Source organism: Ochotona princeps, chromosome 4 (genome assembly GCF_030435755.1).
Source record: "Ochotona princeps isolate mOchPri1 chromosome 4, mOchPri1.hap1, whole genome shotgun sequence".
In the NCBI taxonomy this organism is placed as follows: Eukaryota; Metazoa; Chordata; class Mammalia; order Lagomorpha; family Ochotonidae; genus Ochotona; species Ochotona princeps.
The window spans coordinates 92495228-92518695 of record NC_080835.1 but is presented as its reverse complement, the minus strand read 5'-3'; the positions used below and the strand labels follow the sequence as shown (position 1 = coordinate 92518695).

At 46.8% G+C, this 23468-nt stretch overlaps 1 protein-coding gene across 2 annotated transcripts in view; it reads right to left on the bottom strand.

Moving 5' to 3' along the window:
* GRIK4 (glutamate ionotropic receptor kainate type subunit 4) overlaps positions 1 to 23468 on the bottom strand; it is a 427812-nt gene that overhangs the window by 14306 nt on the left and 390038 nt on the right. For both annotated transcript variants that reach the window (XM_058662539.1, XM_058662540.1), the window contains exons 15-19: positions 14855 to 14964; positions 11162 to 11335; positions 7875 to 8040; positions 6134 to 6359; positions 3044 to 3172 (exon numbers count right to left, since the gene is read on the bottom strand). In XM_058662539.1, the coding sequence (XP_058518522.1) occupies positions 3044 to 3172; positions 6134 to 6359; positions 7875 to 8040; positions 11162 to 11335; positions 14855 to 14964 (805 nt within the window). The remainder of the gene's footprint in view (positions 1 to 3043; positions 3173 to 6133; positions 6360 to 7874; positions 8041 to 11161; positions 11336 to 14854; positions 14965 to 23468) is intronic.

Here is a 23468-nt window from a genome sequence, read left to right as displayed (position 1 = left end):
GTGTGAAAGGTTAAGAGGAAGCCTTTGGAGATTCCTGCATTGCTCCAAGTCCTTTGCCATTGGCACTTCAGCTTTGTCCAGCCTCCAGGCTCTGCATCACCGGACATGGGCAGTTAGAGGCAGGAGCAGCAGAGTGGACAGCTGTCAAAGGTGTTCATGAAGGTAACTGCAAACAATCAAGTCACCATTGCCCAGGAGAACACAGACACTGGTGGCTTTTGATGAACAGTGGTAACTTTTATCACACTCCCACAAACACTGAGTTGCTAACTATGAGTCACACTCTGTAGGAGAGGCTAGGGACTGCGCCCGAGGCTGGGTCTGAGTGTGAAGTGCCACCAGTCAAGCAGAGGAGACCATGTATTGCAGGGTAGTCTGTTGGATGCTCCACCCAGACTCACAGGAGGCACCCAACCCCGTTTTGGTCATTGGGTCCACCTCTCCATGCTCACTTCAGATAGCACACATCTCCCTGCGCAGCCCTGTAGGATGGTGCTGTTTTCTGCCATTCTGGAGTTCATTATCACAAAACATTAACACACACTAATTCAGCTTCATTTTAGCTATCCCTTTTATAGTCTTTTTGGGATAGTTTACAAACCATGTGTATTTTTGCGGGCAGGGGTTGGTGGAGCAGCACTTTGTAACTCACACCTTCCCTCCTACAAACCCTCTATGCCACCCAACTCCTTAGACATAAATCCCTTTTCTACTTGCACCCCCTCCAAAGCCTGTACACAGCTCTGTCCACTGAATGGATTCCTGTCTCCACAGCAGCCTTAACTGAGGTGCTTATTTGCCCTCTATAGTCCCTTCCCATGGACCCTACCTATGCAGTTAGAGCATTGTCAAAACTGGATTCACTCTTTCCAGTCCACAAAAGTGTCCTGACACTTTCTTTGGCATCTCCATTGTATCTTTTCCCCTGAATGAATAATAGACCTAACCTCCTCTGCACACCACCCTCTAACCCCTCAATTTTTCAGTGCCAGCTTACTGGAGTTATCTTTATTATTATTCATTATTCTAGACAAAATTATTTGTGAATCACTTTGAATATGTTGGTGTTATTTCCAGAATTCACTATAGACTCCTCAATAGTAAGCTTACAGCACTTTCTTTCCTTCATGTGATGATGTGCTGGGGCATCTCACTGAATGATTGACTGGCTGTTGATAATAATTCCTCTGCCAACAGCTAACAGAACCAGACTGCCTTGGAGTTCTGAGTGTAGCACACCATGGCACACAAATCAGCAGCGATATAATGGCTGCTATGAGATTCAAGCTCCATGCTTATTTCATTCTGCCTTCATGGCAATATTCTTGTGTGCTGGTCACTCAGTCCACTTTACAAAACAACAAGTGCTATGGAGTCAGTACTGTAGCATAGTGGGTTATGTTACCACTTGTGATGCCTGCATCCCATATGACAGTGTCCCTTTGGCTACTCTGCTGCTAACCCAACTCCCTCCTAATGGACCTGGGAAAGCAGTAGAAGGTGGCCTGAGTTTGTGGATCCCTGCCATCCATGTGAGGGACCTGGATGGAGAGACCTGGCTCTTCATTTCACTCTAGCACTAGCTGCTGCAGCCATCTGAGTGATGACCCAGAGGCTGGAAAGTCTCCCTCTCCTCTCTCTTTTTTGCTCCACATTGTAAATAAGCAAATAAACCTTTTAAAAAAAGAAACACTATCTAATTAATTTGCATGACCTCACAGACTAGCACCGGTGACATTTGTCCATGATCTAGAGTCCATTGCTCCCTCTCACTGGCTCTGGAGCGTGATAAGTTAAAAGTATGAAGTCCCACTGGGCTCCTATGGGAACAGCAACACCTCACCTCCTTTAATTTACAAAAGATTTGGTCCACAGACCCATATTCTGGAGACCTCTCCACTTGGAAATGCACAATCACTCATCTGCTGTCTCACTGGGGATAATCGTTCACACTGAGCACAAAGGCAAGCGTAGGCTATCCATCATTTTTCTCCTCTGCTGCCTTCCTAGGGGACATGCAGGTAAATTTGTTGCATATTTTAGCAAGCCTGCAGTAGGATGACCATTTGATTCATTGTCCAAACCAAGATACTCTGCAAATGAAAGATACTTTAACATGGCTAACAGGTGTCAACTAGTCTATAAAACTCTCTAGGACAAGCCAGGGTATGTGGTACCCCTACCAGAAACCCAGGGTGCTCAGTGACCCTTCATCCTCTTTATCTACACATACAGCCAGTAACATTTCTGGTCAACCCTACTTAACATTCATTCACTCATTCAATAAATCATTGATGGGACAGGTCCTGTGAAGAAGATATACTTTGCCTTTGGGAAGCTTTCATTCCAACAGCAAAGACTTTAACAAACAAAGAATCATGGAAAATATCACATCAGGGAATGATGAGATCTGAGCAGAGAACAGAGTTAGGAAGACAAAGACACAAAGGAGAGGGAGTGAGAACTTCTTTGAGGGCAGCCTCCCCAGGGAGGCAAGGAGGAAGGGGTGGCACAAGCAGGGAGGGAGACCTGGGGAGCAGAAAAGAAAAAGGGAGGTCAGGTGGGAAGGAATCACGTGTGACCCCAGGGCTCCAGAAAGCTTACATCTTCTTCTGTGTGAGATAGGAAGCCTTAGAAGATTTGTTCAGGGGAATGATGCAACCTAATTTGCATTTTGCAAAAGAATCTCTCTGGCTACGGGGGTGGGGGGGGCAGAATATACTGCAAGGATACAAGAATGGGGAAAGAATATGAGGTGAGACCAACTGTGTAGGTACAGAGTGACGGAGAAGTGTTGCAGCTGCGCAGTGGGGGAGAGGATCTTCATTCAGCAAGACCTGTGACACAGATGGGCACCCATTGGGTGCCTGCAGTGTGCAATGCTGTGGACCACGATCCATTCCCATCCCCCTCCTCCAGCCTCAACCCATCCCCCACCTTCCAGGACCTGATATCCATATGTCCAAGTAGCCCTTAGCTGGAATTTGGGCAGAATTGAGCTGCATCAGTCCTCTAGGACTTGGCAAGCCCTGAACACCCTTACCTTTAGCTCTGTGATCCTCCTCCTTCGGACACTTCCCCCCTTCCCACCATTTCCTCTTCAGGATCTCCAGGCGGTTGTTCTCCTGTAGCTGCAGGATGGCCAGATCGAACTCGTCCCGGAAAACTGAGCCTGTGGAGTCACAGGGGAGCCCAGACAAAGGGTGTGAGTGTCCTGTGGGTGGCCCTCCCCTTGTCTTCCCCTGCACACCTCCTGGACATTCTGTCTGCCGTCACTGCAGGAGGGTAGGTGACACAGCAGACAAGGCCCACCACAGGGCCATATCTGTCACCTTATGTCCTCCGTTCCTTCCTCATTCTTCTAACAGAAGGCTTTGTTCTACCAAGCGCATTAAAAAAATTATAATGGAATATGATCAAGGAGCTTTGATTCTAGAATTTAAGTTTAATCACAAAAACTGACTCAAATGAAGCTATGGAAAGCTCAATGTCCCAGCACAGGCTGAGGTCTGAGGTCTGTTATCATTAAGCAAAAGCTTCCAAGAGCCTGGAAAATAACGAAGCTGTCCAGTTTCCATGCCCAAGCTCTATGATGGCCTGGCACACACAGATGGCCCAAGGGGAAAACACTGTGGTGAAGGATTCAGGCAGAAGCATGGAACAAATAGCTGAGTGTTTTTCCAATTCTAACGTGCATGGGAAGCACCTGGGGATTTTGTTAAAATGCAGACTTCTGATACAGGAGGTCTGGAGTGGGACCTGATATTCTGTATTTCTAACAAGCTCTGAGGTGGCACCCATGCTGCCTGTCAAGAGACCACACTCTGAGGGGCAAGGAACTAGATCCAGTCCCAGATCTCTGACTGTGACAGCCACACCTCTGCAGTAGAATCTTCCTTATTAGAGACACACCCACCCCAAGCCAACAGTACTTCATGTGTCTGTGTCACTGAACTGGGAGGGCATCCCTGGAGACTTGTATACAGTAAGTAGGGGCTTAACATACACTGCAGTGAATGCTTCTACAAATGTGGGTAGGTGGCGCGATTAACAAGTACTCTGGATTTAGAGCCAATTGTCCATCCCAGGAAGACATTTCAGGCAATTTCAACCCAACCTCACAATACACTAGGTACTAAAGAAAAGGACCATTCTTCTTACTTCATGGCTGCCCACTTAGCATCCGGATCACCTGATTAACTTCCCATCTTGTTCATTTTTTCTGTTTTGATTTTTCTGGATCTGACCATGTTGCTTATTCTATAGTGAGGTTCTTATCTTCTACTTAAAAGTGGCAAATGCTTGTCTCTTCATCAACAGACTAGGTAATTTTTTCCCCCAGCCTGATGTAAAAAAAAAAAAACCAAAACTATGATAGCCACAGCACACTTTCCTGTCTTGCCAATCTTATCTTGCTGCTGGGACCTGTTAGGTTACATGGTCTGGCAAACAAGGCATCCTATTTAGAGACAAGCCTCTTAGCTTATGCCCAGCTTCTCTACTGGGTCTATGACCTTGCACAAGTGACTTATCTGCTTGGAGTAGTGCACTGTCCTCTACAGGATAATAAACACATCTATTTTGTAGGTGCAATGAGTGAGTGCATAGAACGTGAACATATCATGTTGTCCAACACGGAACAAGTGCTTTTCCCTCCACTTTTTCCTTGGTTAAGTATAGAAATTTCTCAAGTTGGTCTGTTATACCTCAACTCCCTCCAACTTCTGTTCCATGAAAACTTTTGGGGCATTTGACAATTTTGTTTAAGCTTGATGAATAGCTGGAAGTGCACCTTCTGTGGTTCACCACACCATTTTGAAAGAAATAACCAATCAATGCATTTCTCAAAGGAACCCATAATCTGCTGTACAGATGGGCATCAATGCACTTGGATAGTAAGCAAAGGGTGCGTAGGTTCCAAGTGCCTTGAGTGAGTTACAATTTATGTAACTACTGGTGCTAGAATCTACATGGGTGGTCAGGGATAAATTACATAATTGCTATGTTCATTTGCTTAGTTTCTGATCAGTACTTAAGAAGTCATCTACAGGGAACTATGAAGAGTGTGGGCAGAACACCAATATTCTTTAACATGAGCTAAGGATGAACACCAAGAAAAGTCAGACCAGATTCTCACGTTTAACCCTTACAATGACCTAATGAGGTAGGTATTAGAATTCTATTTTTATTAATGAGGCCATTGAGGCTGGGAGAGGTTAAATAACCTATCTAAGGTACCATGGCTGGTAGCCAGGATGCATTCCCAACGTTTTCCGATTCCAAGTTCAGTTAGGCAGAGATTAGCAGAATGGATGTGCAATACAACTACAATGATGTGCATACTGACCTGGTGGCCTCAAGTCCAGCCTCTCCTCTGGGTGCCTTGTCCAACACAAGACAAGAGCACAGCCCCATAAGGTAGTGGCTCTCTAGGGTATGTGTTGGGGAGGAGGGTTCATGGAGCTCTCCTCCAAAATCACAACAGCTAAACATGTGTTACTCTGGTGACTATCAGCAGGAAAGGGCTCCTTTAAAAGGCACAGCTTTGATCCTGCATTCTGCCCTCCACAACAAAATTGGATGGTGCTCATTCAGCAAGCTGAATGCCAGAACTGCTGCCTCCCAGAGGCCCCCGCTGACTCAGAGTAGATGGATCAGTGAAACCGACAAATAATTTGAAAGCCATCTCATCCTGTCACGTCAGTCAAATCTTTACTGGGGACACTGACAAAGAGCAAAATTAATTCATTTGAGTTTGCCATCTCTTCCTTCTTCCTTCCTTCTTAATAGAGACGTCAATCAATGTAGGAACGGTCAAGGGACAGGAAGGAGAAGAGAGGAGAAACAAAAGGTATAAAGTATCCACCACGGGCATCGATATGTTCTCTGACAATTATTCCTTTAATAATTGATTAATAACCAGTCAACTAGGCCTGTAATAATATGAGTTGAGCACTGATCACTGATTAGTGGAAGTATGTGTTTGTTTATTTTTAACATTGAAAATGCCACTGAAAGTCACTGAAAGTCTAGAAACAGGGATCACTGAATTTAATGCTGCCTACAGTGGTTTTAGCTCCCCTAACCCTGCCTGGATGAAGCTACCCAAAGAGGCTGTTCCTCTCCCGCATACCGACTGGCATGCCAATCCCATAGCCCTTGGTGTCCAGCAGGCCCCCAATCTGAGTGAGGTTGCAGTTTCGCTGCCGATAGTACTCATTCATGGTGGACTCCAGTAGGAAGGCGTAGTTGGAGTTTAACACCCTGGCGATCCCCTCCTCCGTGCTCTTCACAAACACACTGGGCTGCTTGGAATACATGTAATTCCACATGCGCTGATAGGTCTGGTAGCGGGAATTCTAGGGAAAGATCAAAAGGCAGCAGGATTGGGAAACAGAAAGGAAATGTAGGCTTTCAAAGGAAGGGAATCAGAGTGGGCCTTCAGGTGCTGGCCTTCTGCTACTCTAGCTTCTCTCTCAAGATGTTCACTGTTACTGTTAAACAGCTGGACAGGGAGTTATGTCCTTGACAATTTTCATAGGAAGATAGGGAAACTGCAGGGCCCTAAAGCACTGTGAATTCTGCTTACCACTTGTTCACTGGGTTTGTTTCATCTACTCCAGACAGGTCTTCTACTGCCAACCTCCAGTTTCTGGTAGGATAATTGAAATTTTGGTTGGGTCCCTCCACTGTCATTTGGTCTAGGGCAGTGAACTCAGCTTTATTCAGGAGTTACAGAGACCCCATCTGAAGAAGCAGAACCTGCAATTTTCCCAACCACTTTTAAGCCAAATCTATAAATCCAATTTTAGATTATGTGTTACAAAAAGCAATGAAACAGTGAATTTTGGGGGTCTGTCCAAACCCTGTGTTTGCATGATGCCTTCACTGGTCTCTGAGGCAACAAGTCCTGAGACATGAATGGAAAAAGAGGGAATGGGAAGCCTTGGACTTGCTTCATGTAAAAATGAGCTTCTTAGATATTAGGCTGCTTAGAAGTGGACCCGAGGGAAGTCGTCTACTTCAGAGATCTTGAATCATCTGGAAAGTACTGTTTTGTCAACTCTGTCACACTGACAAACATGACCCTTGTGGCCAGCCTTCTTCTGGGCCTTGTAAGGAGCTTTCAAAGAAGTCATTAAGACCTCCATCAGAGATGTATCCAGATCCCAGAATCTTAATGTCGTGTTCCTCAAACTTCATTTCTGGCCAATCTGAATCTTGCATTGTCAAGCCCTATTTCTAAAATTTAACTCGCTTTAAAAATTTAGGCACACATTGGGGCTGGTGCTGTGGCATGGCTGGTAAAGCCTCCACCTGTAGCACTGGCATCCCATGTGGGCATCAGTTCAAGTCCAGGCTGCTCCACTTTCTATCCAGCTTAAGGGCTGGGAAAGCAGCAGAGGATGGCCTGTGTACTTGGGCCTTTGTTCCCATGGAGGAGACCCAGAAGCTCCTGGTTCATATCTTTGGACCAGTGCAGCTCCAGCCACTGCAGCCATTTTGAAACAGAAGCAGTAGATGGAGGACCTCTCTCTCTCTCCCTGTAACTGCCTTTCAAATAAATAATAATTAGATCCATTCTATGCAGTAATATTTTTTAAAAGCATTTGACTCCTGACGCCCATGAAAACATGCATGAAACAATAATAATGTGAAAACACCTAACATCATCTCATACAATCACACTTTGGAGTCTCATTCCATTGGCATTCTGTGGAGCAGGAGAAAATTGAGCTCCACACAGACCTTCAAACTTGATGTTCAAAAGAGAGCATGTGAGATGATCAAGATGTTTTCACCTCTGGCAGAGAAACATCTCATCCTTATTTTGCCCCATCCCCAGGGGAGGTGAGCAACCAAATGGGGTTTACTTGGAAGAAGGTCATGCTGGAGCCTCCATGAATTGTGCCATACTCAATGGCAGTCTGGTCAGCCAGGTCGTCCACTGATTCAATGGGCACCTCCATGCGCTGCACAGTCAGGAAGGCTGCCAGATTGGCTGTGTAGGATGAGATGATGATCAGCGTGAATGCCCACCTATGGAGGAAAAGACCAGCAAGTCATCACTGCCTGGGGACTCCCAGGAGTCCCGGTTTCCAGCCCCAGACCTGCTGTGACATGGGAGAGACCAGATGTCTCTCTTTAGAAGGAGGCATTTGACTTAGTGGAGGAAGGAAATGGAGGTAGGGCAAATGATGCCAAACAGAAGTGAATCAAGCTTGTGAGCATGGCCTGGAAGAAGATGGTTAACCTTTCTCCTTATTCCATAAAGGAGGTGTTACGGGGTTATCATTCAATAGAAGTGTAGTCCATGTACTTCAGATAGTATAGGGAACCAGGAGCCATGAACTAATGGTTGAGCTAACAGTGTCTCTCTGAGAATTGTGCTCAGTGAGCGAGTGCACTGACCAGCTGCCTTCTCCACATACTGAACATCAGCTACAGCTACCTGCAATATCTTATGGAAGCACTACAACCTTGGGAATCAAAATCCTCACCCCAACTTTACAGGCGAGGAAGCTGAGGCTCAGAGACAAGAAACACCTTGCCAACATTTTACAATCAGTTCCACATGTTCTAGCAGTAGTAAGCCTTTAAGGAAGACGAAGAGGTGAAAAGTACCTTTAAGCTGCTGGACAGCTGGAATCAGAGTGTTCTCAGGATAGTGATGTTAAATTCAATGAATAGATGGAACTCATTTAAAATTAGCCAAATTTTGAAACTCAGGCAATACAGACACTAAAGCCATTAAAAACTAGTTTATTCACTTTAGCAGCTTAAATGTGGCTTTTCCTATCTGGCCAACAGCATGGATCTGTTCCCCAATCCTTATTCACAGAATGGGTTCAAAGATAGACTGCAGTACGCTTTGGGCCGGGGGATCAGAGTCTGAATCAGAGGGCCTGGGCTAATGGTGCTTTACCCAGTATTAAGACTCTGCCAACTAACGTATGGAGTTCCACTACCTCTTTTGGCACCATGACCAAGAACACCTGCTGGTTGCTCCCCAAGAACAAAGCAACAGGGTTGCCCCCAAATCAGTGGGCGCATCCGCATTACAGGCCACCAGTGAGGTGAGCTGTTTTTAGTTGTGGCTTTGTCACATTCCACCTGTGAGCCCATGGGAAAAGCTTCTCCTACCCTCCCTGAGCCCATTTGTCTGATAAATGGGGGTAATAATGTCTGCTCTGCCTGTCTTTGGAGAGTTGGGAGAGCAAATGAGGTAATATATCATGAATGATCAGTAATCACTAATCAGCAAAAAACTGGATGGATGTGAGAAATACAGAGACGTACCAAGAGGCCCTCAGATGAACATGGGATGGAAATTCACTGGGTCACCTCCTTGCTGCCTGCCCTGCCTGGGCCTCAGGATGCATGCCCCAGGTATCCCTCCATGCTAAGCCTCATTCCTCATCCAGGCCTCAGCCTTTCCGGTCTGTAGGAAGCTGTTTTGTATGACCTCCCCCAAGAGAAAGCCAGCATTCTTCAGCTGCTTAGCTGCCTTGATTACAACCACGGATTCATGAACTTTGGCAGTATATGTGATGTCAGAGCTGGCTGGGGAGGTTCCCTCAGCCCTGTCACTAGACTCTGGTGGCTGCTCCAGCCTGGGCAGCCACATGACTGTTTAGGTCCCTGGTCAGAAGGAAAAAGGTCAGAGGATACAAGCAGCTGACAGCAAGCCCATTGCCTCTGCAGGAAAACCAAACGATGCTTATGTTGTCCCCAGAGGGATGTGTCACAGGGAGAGGATCAGCTGTAAAACTGTTAGTGACACAGCATTTCCTGTCACTGGTATTCGGTGAGACAATCCAGGTAGACCATGATAGGCCTATCTTTTGATCTCCCACTCCTGCAAGGAATGGCCAAAGCAAGACCCCAACCTAACAATTAAGGACTCTGCAAGGCACACTGATGCTCTAACAACCTGGAGCTTCTCATCAGTGCCAAGACCCTTCCCACACATGCTCTGAAACAGCATTGCTATTTCAGTAGGCCAGTAGAGTCCTTGGACTAAGGGTGGTATGACCTACACAACTCACACCTGTGATATTCTCGGGAGGAGGGATTTCCTGGGGCAGGTGAAAGAAGCGGTCATGGGGCTTGGCATGCACCAGCAGGGAAGAGTTGAGCATCCTTCGCTGACATCAGCCATCTCCCTGGGCTTCTTCTCAGAGTTTGGGGATATCGAAGCAATTGTCCCCACCAAGATGATCTCTTCTGCCTGGGGACATGGGCCCCATTTCCCCACCTAGTGGCTTCCTGGCACTACCTGGTAATAGGTAAACACCTTGTCCTAGTGGCTTAGGTCCTACTATATTCATTACTTCTCTGGAACATGGAAACCTCCACAGGGGAAGGAGTTACTCTCCCAGTTGTGCGGTTACCTCTGGGACTCTGTCCCTGCCATCAGTCCTCCAGGGTGGAAACACCACTTTGCCTTTTCCTTTGGCCTAGTCAGATTGTGAAAGAGCAGGGAGTCCAAGGTTGTAGGTTTTGCAGGCTGAGGCGGCCAAATCATAGTGGAATTTTAGGATTGAAGCCAAACTGTGCACCTGCAACCTTGCCTTTTAAGCTTCTTACTCTTTTTCACTTCCTTACTTAATGATCAAAAATAGCCAATCCATCTACAGAGCACTTTTCAAAGAATTCCCATACACATTGAATCCCAGGCCCAACTCCGAGCCTCTGAGAGAGTTTGTATTTTCCCACATCCACTGAGATGGACAAGCCAAGCTGAGGAATAAAGGCAGCTAAAGGTGAGGGGTTGGGGAGATGTGGCAGCCTCTTCCTGCAGGGATTTCTGGCTGCAGGCTCAGATTTGCATAAATCTGCATATACCTTTAAAGGCACAACCACTCAAACCTCAGGCCATTTTCAGGCCAGGAAATGATCACGGCTTTGCTGAGAGCTGTTTTCTCATCCACTCTGGCTTCTTGCTTTGGTTTTCCCTGTAGCTAGACCCCAAAGGGACAAAAACAGCACAGATGTGGCTCCATTCACTGTTCCCAACCTGCTGTCCTGGCAGCAAGCGGCGCAGGGCCCCTGCTAGGGTCTCCTGGGAAAGACAGAGGCTTCAGGTTCTCCCATCAGAAGCTTCCCCCAACCCCTGCTAAAGCTCTGGTCCCATGGCCCTGTCTACCTGGGATCTTACCAGACACCACTGACACAGCGGGTGGATAAGGCGCGAGGGGCGATGGTGGAGCCCTGTTGCATGAAGCCCCCAACTGGAAACCAGAGGCTGTTGCCCAGGGAGTACTGGTTCACCAGGAGGTTGCACCGGCCCTGGGCACACGGGTGTGGACTGTACCACTCATAGGGTGTCAGCCTGTGGGTGAGAAGGAACACAGATCATGGAGGTGGGGCATGAAGTGAAGGGAACAGGAGATACAGTAAGAACACTCATTCCTGGCCTCAGGAGCCGGCCTTGGGACCTTGAGGCCTGGGCAAAAGCATTCTCCTTTGCTGGATTTACATTTTCCCAACTATAAGAATGAGGGCATCTGGAACACACAGTGGCTCTCAAGCTGTTTTCCTTTAATCAAAGAAAACACTCCATCCCATAAATTTTGGTTAACGAGCATCCCTAGACTTGAATTTGGGAGTGGCAAGGGATGGGCAGCTGGGGAAGTTGATTCATCTCACACACCCACCACAGCTCCCATACAAGGCCTACAAGATTGCCAGCGCAGGGCCCTGGGGAGGGACCCATGGAATCATGGTTTGAAAACTCTCACCTGGGTCAATATATCTCACACTTAGCCCCATGAGATTCCTCAAGGCTTGTGAAGATTGCTGGGTCCTGCTCCCAAAGCTTCACAGTCAAGAAGTCTGGGGGAGCACTGAGCATCTGTCCACCCACTGTGCACACACAACCACCAGCCTCTAAGGTCATGGCTCCCAACCCTGTTGGTGTTTCAGTTTCCCCAGGGAGCGTTTAAAAACATGGCTGGTCCGGGTGGGCCCTAGGCTTTGGGACTTTTGCAAGGTCCCCAGATGAGGGTAATGGACACACTCGAAGCTTGCTGCCTGCAGATGAGGTGGAGAGCACTCCCTCCTGCAGTCCCTTCCAGCTTTAGTGCCAGCCCCTGGCTGAGCAGTGTATCTGATGTGTAGAGTGTCCTTTCTGGCCTGTGCGCACAACCCAGCTTACAGCCCAGGGAACCGTCCAGCTTTGCAGAGACGAATACGAACAGACAGGTACGCAGCTGATAAGCAAAGTGAGCCCTGTGTGTCCCAGGGTATTATCATCACTGGGTGCTCCTGTCCCTGCTCTTGGCCCAACATGTGCTCGGGGAGTGTCTTGCAGCTACTCAGTCTATTAGCATACACACATGCCTCACACACCTGAACACAACAGGAACGGGATCTTGTTGGCCCATATTCTGTATCATAGGTTTCTTTTTCCACCTAGCCTATATTCAGCAGTGATGGTTTGCCTTTATGGTGCCTCGGTTGGTGGTTCCCAAGACCACACAAAATGGTAGGGACCCAGTGAGCTTCTAGAATGCAGATTCCCAGGCCCTGCTACTAGAGATGCTGGGTCTTAGAAGCCCAATGTCTAAAAATCCCCTGTGTGACTCTGACAACCAGATGGCTTGGGAATGCCTGTCTGAAGCTTGCTATTTTCAACCGCTTTCACCCTCTAAATCTGGCCCAGAGGCAATAAAAAGTGGGCTGAATGAGGTGGCCTTGGGACCTCAGGGCACTTGCTCTCCCCTAAATCTCTGGCTGCGCCCCGGGCCTTTGCCCTCACTCCCACCCTGGGGAACCCTGTTTGCAAACCACTGTCTCAGCTTAGATGATTCAAGATTTCACTGTCATCTATGAGAGAACTTCAGAAGGGTGAAGGAAAATGTAATTAAACTCTTGGGTAGGTGTTAGGCCTAGCAATGATGATGCCAGTTCAGAGGCCTGTATCCCATATGCAGTGAATGTCTCATCTGAGTCCTGGCTTCTCTGCTTTTGATCTAGCTCCTAGCTAATGCTTTCCCTGAGAAGCAGCAGGTAATAGCTCCAGGTCTTAGGACTTTGTCTCCCATGTGGGAAACCGGGGTTGAGTTTTGGGCTCCTGGATGTGGCCTAACTCAGGTTCAGATGCTGTGGACATTTTGAGAGAGAGGCAGCAGATGGAGCATGCCCATCATATGTTAGTGTGTGTGTGTGTGTGTGTGTGTGTGTGTGTAACCACGGAGGGGCCTGTTGAGAAGCCTCAGGGTGCATGGCAAAGCAGGCTTTTCAGTGTGTGCCTAGTAGCCAGGCCCTCAACCCCCTTTTCAGGGTCCTCCAGTTGACCTGAGAGCCTTGACATGCCAAGCACAAGGGCTCAACCACAGGTCCTGTGTGAATTTCAGAGCAGTGGCTTCAGACACACGCAGACAGCTTCCTAAAAGCATCCACAGCCAGCACAGCGAAGTGGAGAGCCGAAGTGTCAGACAGTGTGTGAGCGCCTGCGACTCGCCAGCTGTCGCTGACAACAGCTACTTGACAGTGGCAATGCCTGCAGGCCCTAGAGGGGTGGGTGGCAGAGGCACGGCCAACTAGGCTGCCGCTCGAAACAGCCAGATTGTAAGCAAGCCCTGGAGTGCTGGGCCCCCAAAAGCCTTTCCCGATCTTGGCCTGGATCTCTGTTGGAAGAAACACAGATGGATATGTGTGTGTGAGAGAGAGAGAGAGAGAGAGAGAGAGAGAACTCTCTTTGGCTGGGTGGGAACTGCCCCTGGAGGGTTGGGTACCCAGAGTTCTCTTTGGGGCTCTGGATGGATGCTGCTGTACCCTGCCTCCTGGCCAGAGAGAATGGCACTCCCCTTGGCTGTTTGGCAGAGACCCCACTTGGCAGAGATGGGTGTCCATGACAGCACTCTTGGACCCCGGCTCTGTGGCACAAAGCAGAGGAGGTGACTGCAAAGGCTACGGCAGCAGAGTTTCTGTCGCATATCTAGAAGCTCACCCTAAGGAGTCCCCTGTTCCCCTCTTAGCAGCTGTGGCCCCTTTATGCATCCCTTTCAGTAACCCGCTGGCTGGGCAGGAAGCCTGGACCCGAGGGGCCCAGGAACCATGGGACTTGTTCTGCTCGACAGCTACTTGGCTCTCCGGAAGCCCAGCCTGGTCCCTTGGCCGTTAGGCTCTAAGCACATTCTTGGGTGGTCACAGCCTACAGAAACTCCTTGGCTTCTTCCAAGGAGCCAGGAACAATCCTTGGTGTCCTTGGGGAAGGGATGTTGTGGCTAGGAGAGGACTTGTTCTCCTAACACCCTTCTCACCTCAATCTGGACCACTTCTGTGAACATTATTATTAACCACCTCTCTCTCTCCTGCCCTCTAGTGACTGTCCCCTCTGGTGAGTTTTCTGAGGCAGGTTTGGGCTCTGCAGAGGAGGCCTTCTCCCTGGCCTGCGCACTGCAGCCTCCAGTCAGATTTGCAGGCTTGGATTCTCATCATCACACTGCACTTTGTGGCAGATCCCCGTAAGGGCCGATTCCAGGGCAGCTGTGTGTATGGCGGTAAATCACAGTGATTGTCTTGTCATCTCCTTCCCCTTCTCTTTGTCCCAAGTGGGACTCAAGCAGGGGACCTGAAACTAGAGGGTAGGGGATGGAGAGGCAAACAGTAGGGCTGCAGTGACAATTCCAGACAAGCTCACCTCTCCACACTATGCACATCAGGAGATGTGTGCACAGATGAATGGATGGATAGTTAGTCCAACTGCTAGGCAGGGTCCCAAGGCCCCCCTCTAGTCTGGCCCCAAGATCTCAACCCTCTCCTCTTCCCACCCCTGCCCCAATGCAGTTCCCAGAGGTGGACACGAGGTGGCAGTGTGAGGACAGGGAAGGGGAGAGGAACATACCGAGCCACAAGGAAGAGGACACAGCTGACAGCCAGATAAGCTAGAAGCATGAAGAGCCAGACGCCTGGGGAAAATGGGTCCAGGAAGGAGAAATAGCCGGGCCTGCGTCCCTGGAAATGGAGATGAAAACCAGGGTCACGATCACATCAGTCAAAATGGCTCCTGGGTAGGACAAGGTCAGGTGAGTGTGAATTTGGCTTCCAGTGGTACTGTGGTAGGTGGAGGGGAGGGGATCTAAATGATGAATTGAAATGACACTACTCCAAAACATCTACCCAGCACTGATCTCAGCTTATGAAATAGAACAGCACGGATCATGTCACTTCTCAGGATGCTCCTCCTCGTGTCTCTGAAGTCCCACTCAGTGTCCTCAGTAAATGGCATGGGTGGACCGAAGGAACATCTACAAGCTGCCAGCATTTGTGGCACCATAACAGTACCCGCCTCAATACGTCTTTCTTGTGAGGGTGGTATCAACACAGAAACTCTTGGATTTCCATGTGCAGGCAAATCTCCCACACCTCGTGGGAGCCCGAAGTGATGACCTTGGGAAGTAAAGGTGATTAGTGTTCATTTACTAGTACAGAAGCCCAGGATGGTCACGAGGTGCAGCCAAGATGAATGAGGGTACTTCACAACAGGTCTTGGAAAAATGGCAGGAAAGGGTAATTTTACTCAGCTACAAAAAATAATGAAATCTGCATCTGATTTTTCATAAATACACATTTTATATGAACTTTTTTAAAGACCTCTCATATGCACAGATTTCAAAAGTCTTTGCACTCATGTAAATTTATTTTTAATCCCAGTTTTCCAAGGGCATTTTGAAGGTCCCCTGAATAGTTTATAAGTATAAAAGCAATGAGTCAAATGCATGTTTTTGTTTATTTGTTTGTTTGGTTTGATTTGACTCAAAGCTCACACCTTGCACCACTTGCTATGGGAGAATGTGCTTTGCCCCAAGCCCAGGCTTGTGCCTGATCAGAGGAAGGAGGCAAAAACAGAAACTTGGACCCCAAACTCCACACCATTTCCAAAAGGAGACAACATGGCATGAGAAGGGAGGAGTTAAGGCAGCTGCTCCATTTTTAGCTGTGCTCTTAGGCAAGTCCTTGCCTGTCTCTGGCCTTGTTTGAAGCAGGACTAGATCAGAGAGGACCAGTGATGCCTATGGAGCACACTCAGCCCACAGACTTGCTGTTTACCCACTGTGTGTTAACTGTCAGTAATAAATGAGTGGGCAATGTCACCTGGCAGTCTAGATTCAGACTTTTTCTGTACCGATCAAATGCTCTGAGGATGACAAAGCTGAGTGACAGCTGCCCAGGGTCGACAAGGCCTTCTCTGCCCAGCTCCCAGCTGCTCATCTGTCTTGCACTGTGCTTGCTTCTCTCGTTGACTGCAAAGCCACTAGAGTAGAAGCTCCGAAGGACTACTATGCAAAATGCTATGATTTTCTGCTTGACAAGAATCCAGCAAGCCTATGAAGGATGGAACTGAAAGTTTGCTGGAAGCCGAGGGTATGCCTGGATGAGCAACCTTCAAGCTCAAGGCTACACCAGTCGCGACAAAATCCATCTATATGCAGAGACCTTGTTTTTACATGGAATTTCTCAGAAACACACCAAAGGACCCCTCTATGTTAATACACAGCTAAACCCAAGCAGCTGTCTGAGTTGTTGCCATCTGTAGGAGACTAGAGAAGATGAGGTGCTCCAAGCTTCTCTTCTGGATGTTTCGCTGTCCCTGTGTGGGAGTCTTTAGGCAATTCCTGAACCATCTAGGGCACAGGATGTCCCTTTGGGACAATATCTAAGAGGATGCACAGAAATAGCATCAATTGCTCATTCCTGCCAATGAAGCGGCTGCTCTTGGGCCCTGTGACCTTTCCTCGGTGTGGTGGTGACCTCTTGAGTGGTCTGTCTGAACCGGATGCTCTGCTACAGCTTAACTTGCTCCAGGCTTTGGTATCATTTGCAAGTTCTCTACCTCATGACACAGCCACATTTGGTCCCCACAGAAAACTCAGGTGGTTCAAGATGAACATGAACTGAGTTGAAGGGCAGAGTCCAGTAAATAAAGAGAAGAGTCAGAGAGATATCATATGTGCAAGTGTGGTCCCATCATTATAAATTCCTCTAACATGAAGAGTTTGGAGCCGCAGATTTGAAGACCCTGTTAGTCACTGCCTCATCTACTGGGGGATGACTATGTCTCCTTTATCATCCTGAGAGTCAGGGAAAGACACAGAGAATCCATGGTAGACAGCATCCAGTAGGCAGAAAAAAGAATCCTGCCTACAGATCAACCACAGTAGAAATCACCTGCTCCTTCTTGGCCCCAGGCTTTTTCTGAATAAACCTATATGAACTCAATGTGCCCCATCACTCAGGGCTGTTTTCCTCAGTGTTTTTTTTTTCAACGGAGAGACATCCGGGAGGGGAAAATCTTTCATTGTTGCTTCCTGAATAGGAAACCCCATTAGATGCTCAATGTCAGAAATCTATACCTGATTATATCACAATGAATGAAATTGAGAAAAATGACAGTACTATTTACAGCTGCCATATTTGGTTATGGGTGATAAGGAACAAGGCAAAGCTGTGGGAAAAATTCCCAGAGATGCAAGTTATAAAACACAGAACATCACACAAACAAGGACTAAGACATAAACACAGCTCCGCCAGAAACCTATCAGCCACGTTGGCAAGGCAACATCTGATTCCACTTGTGATTGACTGACGCCAACCAGAAGAGCAAGGAGTGGGCAGACATCTGAGATTTGAATCTGGGCTTACACAGCCTTGGCATGAGCTGAGCCCCATACTGTTGTTTTTTTTTTTTTTTTTTTTTTAAAGATTTATTCATTTTTTATTACAGCCAGATATATACAGAGGAGAGACAGAGAGGAAGATCTTCCGTCCGATGATCCACTCCCCAAGTGAGCCGCAACGGGCCGATGCGCGCCGATCCGAAGCCGGGAACCTGGAACCTCTTCCGGGTCTCCCACGCGGGTGCAGTGTCCCAATGCATTGGGCCGTCCTCAACTGCTTTCCCAGGCCACAGGCAGGGAGCTGGATGGGAAGTGGAGCTTCCGGGATTAGAACCGGCGCCCATATGGGATCCCGGGGCTTTCAAGGCGAGGACTTTAGCCGCTAGACCACGCCGCCGGGCCCGCCCCATACTGTTTTGATGATGCCAAAGAGAAGTGTGCTCCTTGCAAAAGTCTAAATGCCTACTTTTTTTTTTTTTTTGCTGCTTTAGATTCCTTCCCAAAGGGCATCTGAGTTACTGGTGCTTGGAGCAAATCAGGTGTCATATGCCATAGGCATCTCTTCCAAATAATAGATTTTCCTGAACTTAAAGGACGCATGATGGTGGTGCTTTTTCTTCAGAACTCCAAGTACTTCACTATGTTCTCTTGATTTCGATACCCAGTTTTCCAAACTGACAGATGGAAGAACTGGGACCAGGGAGAGTAAGTGCCTCTCTCAAATCACTGGTGATGGCTTCGATTTCTCCGCTGCTCATTCGTCAAGCTGTGCCACAGTCATGCCATGCTATCCCTCATTCCAATGGCAGCTGTACCACATCTTCCTCTCTTTTCAATATTTGCATCCTGTTCCAATCAACACTCTAATTAATCCCAGGCCTTGTCCCCAGTGCCAGCAGAATCTCAACCCACTCTATCTCAGCCCCTCTAAGTCCTCTTAAACATTATTTATCTAAATCCATCATCATTTATTGTAACTCTGCTGTGTTTATAGGCATTTATATTGATTTACACATGCGTCTGTTGACTGCATGTTGGGTCAATTCCTTCTGGTAAATACAACCACTTCAGAGGTAGATAAGTGGTTTTAATAGATAGCTTGTGCCCCAAAAGTCTAGGACAGGTCAAGACCAGCTGATGAAACTGCCAATTAGATGGCAGCAAGTTAGAACCATAGCTCTTGACTTTTAAGTTGCTCTGCAGACTGACCACATCAGAGCCAGCAACCTTGGTGCTCTCTGATGTGTGGGAGCTCCAAAGTGTTGCTCACCAAACTCATAATCTTGGCGTGCTGGGGTCCTCTAAATAACAGCAGTTGGCTGCCCATGGAGCCATGAAGTGGCATTAAACTCCCCTCACATGTAAATAATTCCTCTTGTGCTAGAAAAAAAAAACAACCTAGAAATTTGCTGATCCTTCACTCCATGGGTACCACAAGAAATGACAGTACACTAGAGTAGGAATCTGACTTCTTTCCCAGAATCTGGAGCCAAAGATATGGGGAGACCAAAGTCTGAAAATGCAAGGCAGCAAGTGAATTCAAACATAGACCCTGAAGCCAGATGGCCCAGGATCAAATCCCAGCTCTATTATTTACACGTCTGTGACCCTGAGCAGATCACTAACCTCTAGGTCATAATTTCCTCTTCTGTAACACAGGGGGTAATAATAAAACCTGCCTTGCAGAGTTGTTTTGAGAACTAGGTGAGCTAACACATAGTAAGGGCTGGATTCATATTTATTCCCATTTGGCTAGCAGGAGCCCTTAGTGAAGTGGGAGGGAGTAGATGGTGTGTTAGCAGAGAAAGCTTTCATTTATGCTGATGCCTTCCTCAATGGACAAGAAATACTATTTTCTTTCCTATGGTGATACATGCTAAAGATGCTTGGGGAGGGAACACCATCTGCCTGCAGCCACTTTATGTAACTCCTAGAGTTCCTGTGGGCTGTAATGCATGAATGATGTGGCTTCCCTCAGGACTAGCCTAGGAAGCAATTATGGCAACACCAAGCTTCCTTCTGCAGGGGATAGCTTTTGGAAACCAGTGGCTCTACTTCAGCCTTCCCCAAGAAGTCACTGACAGTGGAACAGATGTATAACAGGTTCTTCCAGATCCTTGTAAGGGCCACATGCTCTCCTCACCATTTCCTGAAATGCATATTAATGCTATCAACTGTCTTCCTTCCCTACGCTAAAACCCTTCTCTCTCAAGGTCAATGACAAAGGCTTGTCATATCCTCTAGAGACTTCTGACATCATTAGAGCTAAGCAGCAATTTGCAGAGAGGTTTCTTATTACACATTTAACTCTCAGCAGTGGTCAGTGGTCAACAAAATTCTCTCCATGACTGGGGATGTAAGAGAACACCATTTCTCCATGATTACTTCTAGGAGAGGCAAAAAGAGGTAGTTTCCTCTGAAATTCATGGAATAGCTTGGCTCCGTGTGTCTGCAATGGTTTGTTTGGCTGGTATTTGGGGTTAGCACTGCTGAGTGCAAGAAGAAACAGGGAAGCAAGCAATTAATTTCTCTTCACATAAAACACCCAGATGAGTTTGTGGTCAATATAACTCATATGTCAGCCCATCTGTTTTCATTTGACTGATTGGAAGCCTGGGGTAAGTAGACTAAATTCTAATCCTAGCACTGACTTTCACTAGCTTAGTGACCCTAGGCCGGTCACTCAACTTAATGGGTGCTATTTTCTTCCTCCATAAAATTAAATACCACAATCCACATGAAGGGAGAATATGAGGATCACTGAAATGTTGATAAGACACTGTGAACTTCTTAAGACAGAATCCCTTGACAAATACCCAATATTAAAATGATTATCCATTCAGGGATCCATATTTCCATTAGAGGGGCTATCATCTTACTTGGCTTTAAGGAACAGAACCCTATTCATTTTCTACTTTCTTATAACAAAGTATTAAGTAGCATTAGAAATGATTCACTGGCTCACTAAGCATTGTTCTCCATTTTCCTAGAGAGTTTTTTTCTGAAATAAAACAGACCTTCTTGAAAAATGGGTAATAGATCCAGTAAATGCCGCACATTAATATAATGCTGGCATTTATTTCTCTCTTTTTAATCACTGTCTGATTTTTTTTGTTACTACTACTCCTAAGAGAGGAGACTTTATCTGAGAGTTAAAAAGAGGAAAAGACCCAAACACAAAATTTTCCCATTCATTCATCAAAGGTGGAGCTGAACATTAGAGGGAAAGTGTTAGGCTCACATTTTCCAGGGAGTCTCAGGAGTTCTGACTGCATGGGATCCTCCATAGGGTCATAGATAAGAGTACCCACAGATTAGAAAGGATCTTTTTTTAAAATACAAACTTCTTTCTTTTAAGACTTATTTACTTTTATTACAAAGTCAGACACACAGCGAGGAGGAGAGACAGAGAGGAAGATCTTCCATCCGATGATTCACTCCCCAAGTGACTCCAACGGCCGGTGCTGAACCGATCTGAAGCCAGGAGCCAGGAACCTCCTCCAGGTCTCCCACACGGGTGCAGGATCCCAAAGCTTTGGGCAATCCTAGACTGCTTTCCCAGGTCACAAGCAGGGAGCTGGATGGGAAGTGGAGCTGCTGGGATCAGAACCAGCGTCCATATGGGATCCCAGCACATTCAAGGTGAGGACTTTAGCTGCTAGGCCACGCCGCCGGGCCCTGGAAAGGATCTTAAAAGGTCATCTAACACCTGGCTTTGACACCGAGAGAAATGCATGTGCTACATCATCAAATAGGACCTGGGGACAGAAAACCCAGCTTCAACAGCTCCTGCCCCTCTGGGAGGCCTTTCTTTTTTCTGTTGCAATGATTAGGCTCATGGATTTAAAAATGTAAAATGGGAATCATACTCCCTGCCTTTGGTAGAACTGCTGTGTTAAACCAGACCCTGAGTGTGAACGACTTTCATCAGTGAAGAGGTACTTGCCAACAAACAAGTACCCTGGACATACACCCCACCTCTCTACAGTTGCCCACATGGAATGGTTTAGATGGCATTTATCCACTGGGGTTGTAGAGGCCAAATACTAAATCCCAGGTTAGTTTTCTGGCACACTCTGATGCTGTCTTGCTACAACATTTAGGGCGTGCTTGAAGAATACAAACTTATTTCAGCATTAGTCTGAGCAAAACATCATTAGGCAAACTGCTGTAGAAGCAAAAACAAAACAAAACAAAAAACTAAATAGCCTGTAATGTAAGACGTAAGTGTTCTTACATGTTTTTCTCCCCTTTATTTAATACACAGTCTTTTGAGGACTCACAGAACACTCAGCTGCAATGCCCTTGGTGTTACAGTATTATAGTGTTATGCAAAATGCTGAACTTTTCTGTAAGAATTGAGTTGATTTGTCAAAGAAATAAAGTGACTCTTGAGCTTCAGATGCCCTGCCGCTTGACTCCCATTCTTGGAACACCAGAGATAACCCAGATTCCAAAAGCCAGGCCACATACAAATGACCTGGGTACTCATTCGGCATCAGCCAAGGCTTCTGACAGCTTCCCAGGTTGAAAACTATGTGGTAAATGGATGTATAGACACCCAGAAGGAGACAGCATTGAGTTCAGGCTGCCTGATAGATCTGCCTCCCCTCTCTTAAGACCAGTGTGAGTTAGGACCAGAAAGGAAGAATACAAGTTTATATCATTGATCCCATACCCTGACCTTGCAGAGCCACGTAGCAGAAACCCAGGTTCCTGGAGCTCAGAGCTACTTACCCAAAAGCCACAAAGGAAGAATGGTGCTCACTGCCCAAAGGTCACTAATATTTTGGCCTTTCATTCCTTCTTTCCCTGCCCGCCTCCCTCCTTCTTTCCCTCCTACCCTCCTTCTCTTCCCTCCCCCTCTTTACTTCCTTTACCTTCCCTTTCCATAAATACTATATTGGTACAATTAACGCACTTTCCACACCAAAAATCATATCATAAAAAATTCATAGTATTCTCCTTAATGCATCTCTCACTGAGGTCTACTCAGAGAGAGATAAAGATTTTTTTTTAATGGACAGATGAACAACAATAAAAAAAGCCCATGGGCCACAAAGAATAAGGGGTAAACAGAGTCAAACATCCCTTGTATATTGGTCTCAGGGATGTCTGAGCAGAAACTAAGGCTGCTGTGAGATTGGGATGCAGAAAAATATCCCATCATAGACTCTCAAAGAGCCATGTTCATGAAAAAGCCCGGATATTCTCAGAATCGTCTTTACACTTCAGAAACACACTTACTACCATTGGGTTATTTGGGAGATTTGGCAATGGTTCTTCATTAGGGAACCACACTTGGCGTTATTTTCACTCTCATGCACACAGGTTTGATTGTCACCAGACACTCACCTTTTGGTAACCAGTACTCATCAGCAAGATGATCTTACAAACATAGAACTCAGAGCGTCTACGTCCTTATAGTTTTTAAAATGAGATTAAATTAGCCATGTTTTTGCACACAGATAGCTAGCAAGTAGACAAAGTCAACTAAATAATAAACATCTGATATTGAATTTTAACCTGTTTACATCCTCACTATTACATTAAGAGATCACTTTTCTATGTCATTTTAGATTTCAGCCTTCCTGGTGGACTCCGCCAGTCTGCCCTGTAGCCTCACATCTCCTGCAATAACTTCCTTTGTTTCAGGTACAACTAAGCGTGCTTCTCGCCTACTCTCATCCAAGCTCCCTTGGTTTTGTCAGTTCAGGATGGTTCCCTCCCGAGCAGACTTTCTGAGACTTTTGAAGCAACGTGCCTCACACCCAGAATGCGCTCAATAAATATTTGTTGAATAAATGCACAAACTGTCAGTTCTGCTCAGTGCAAGCTGCT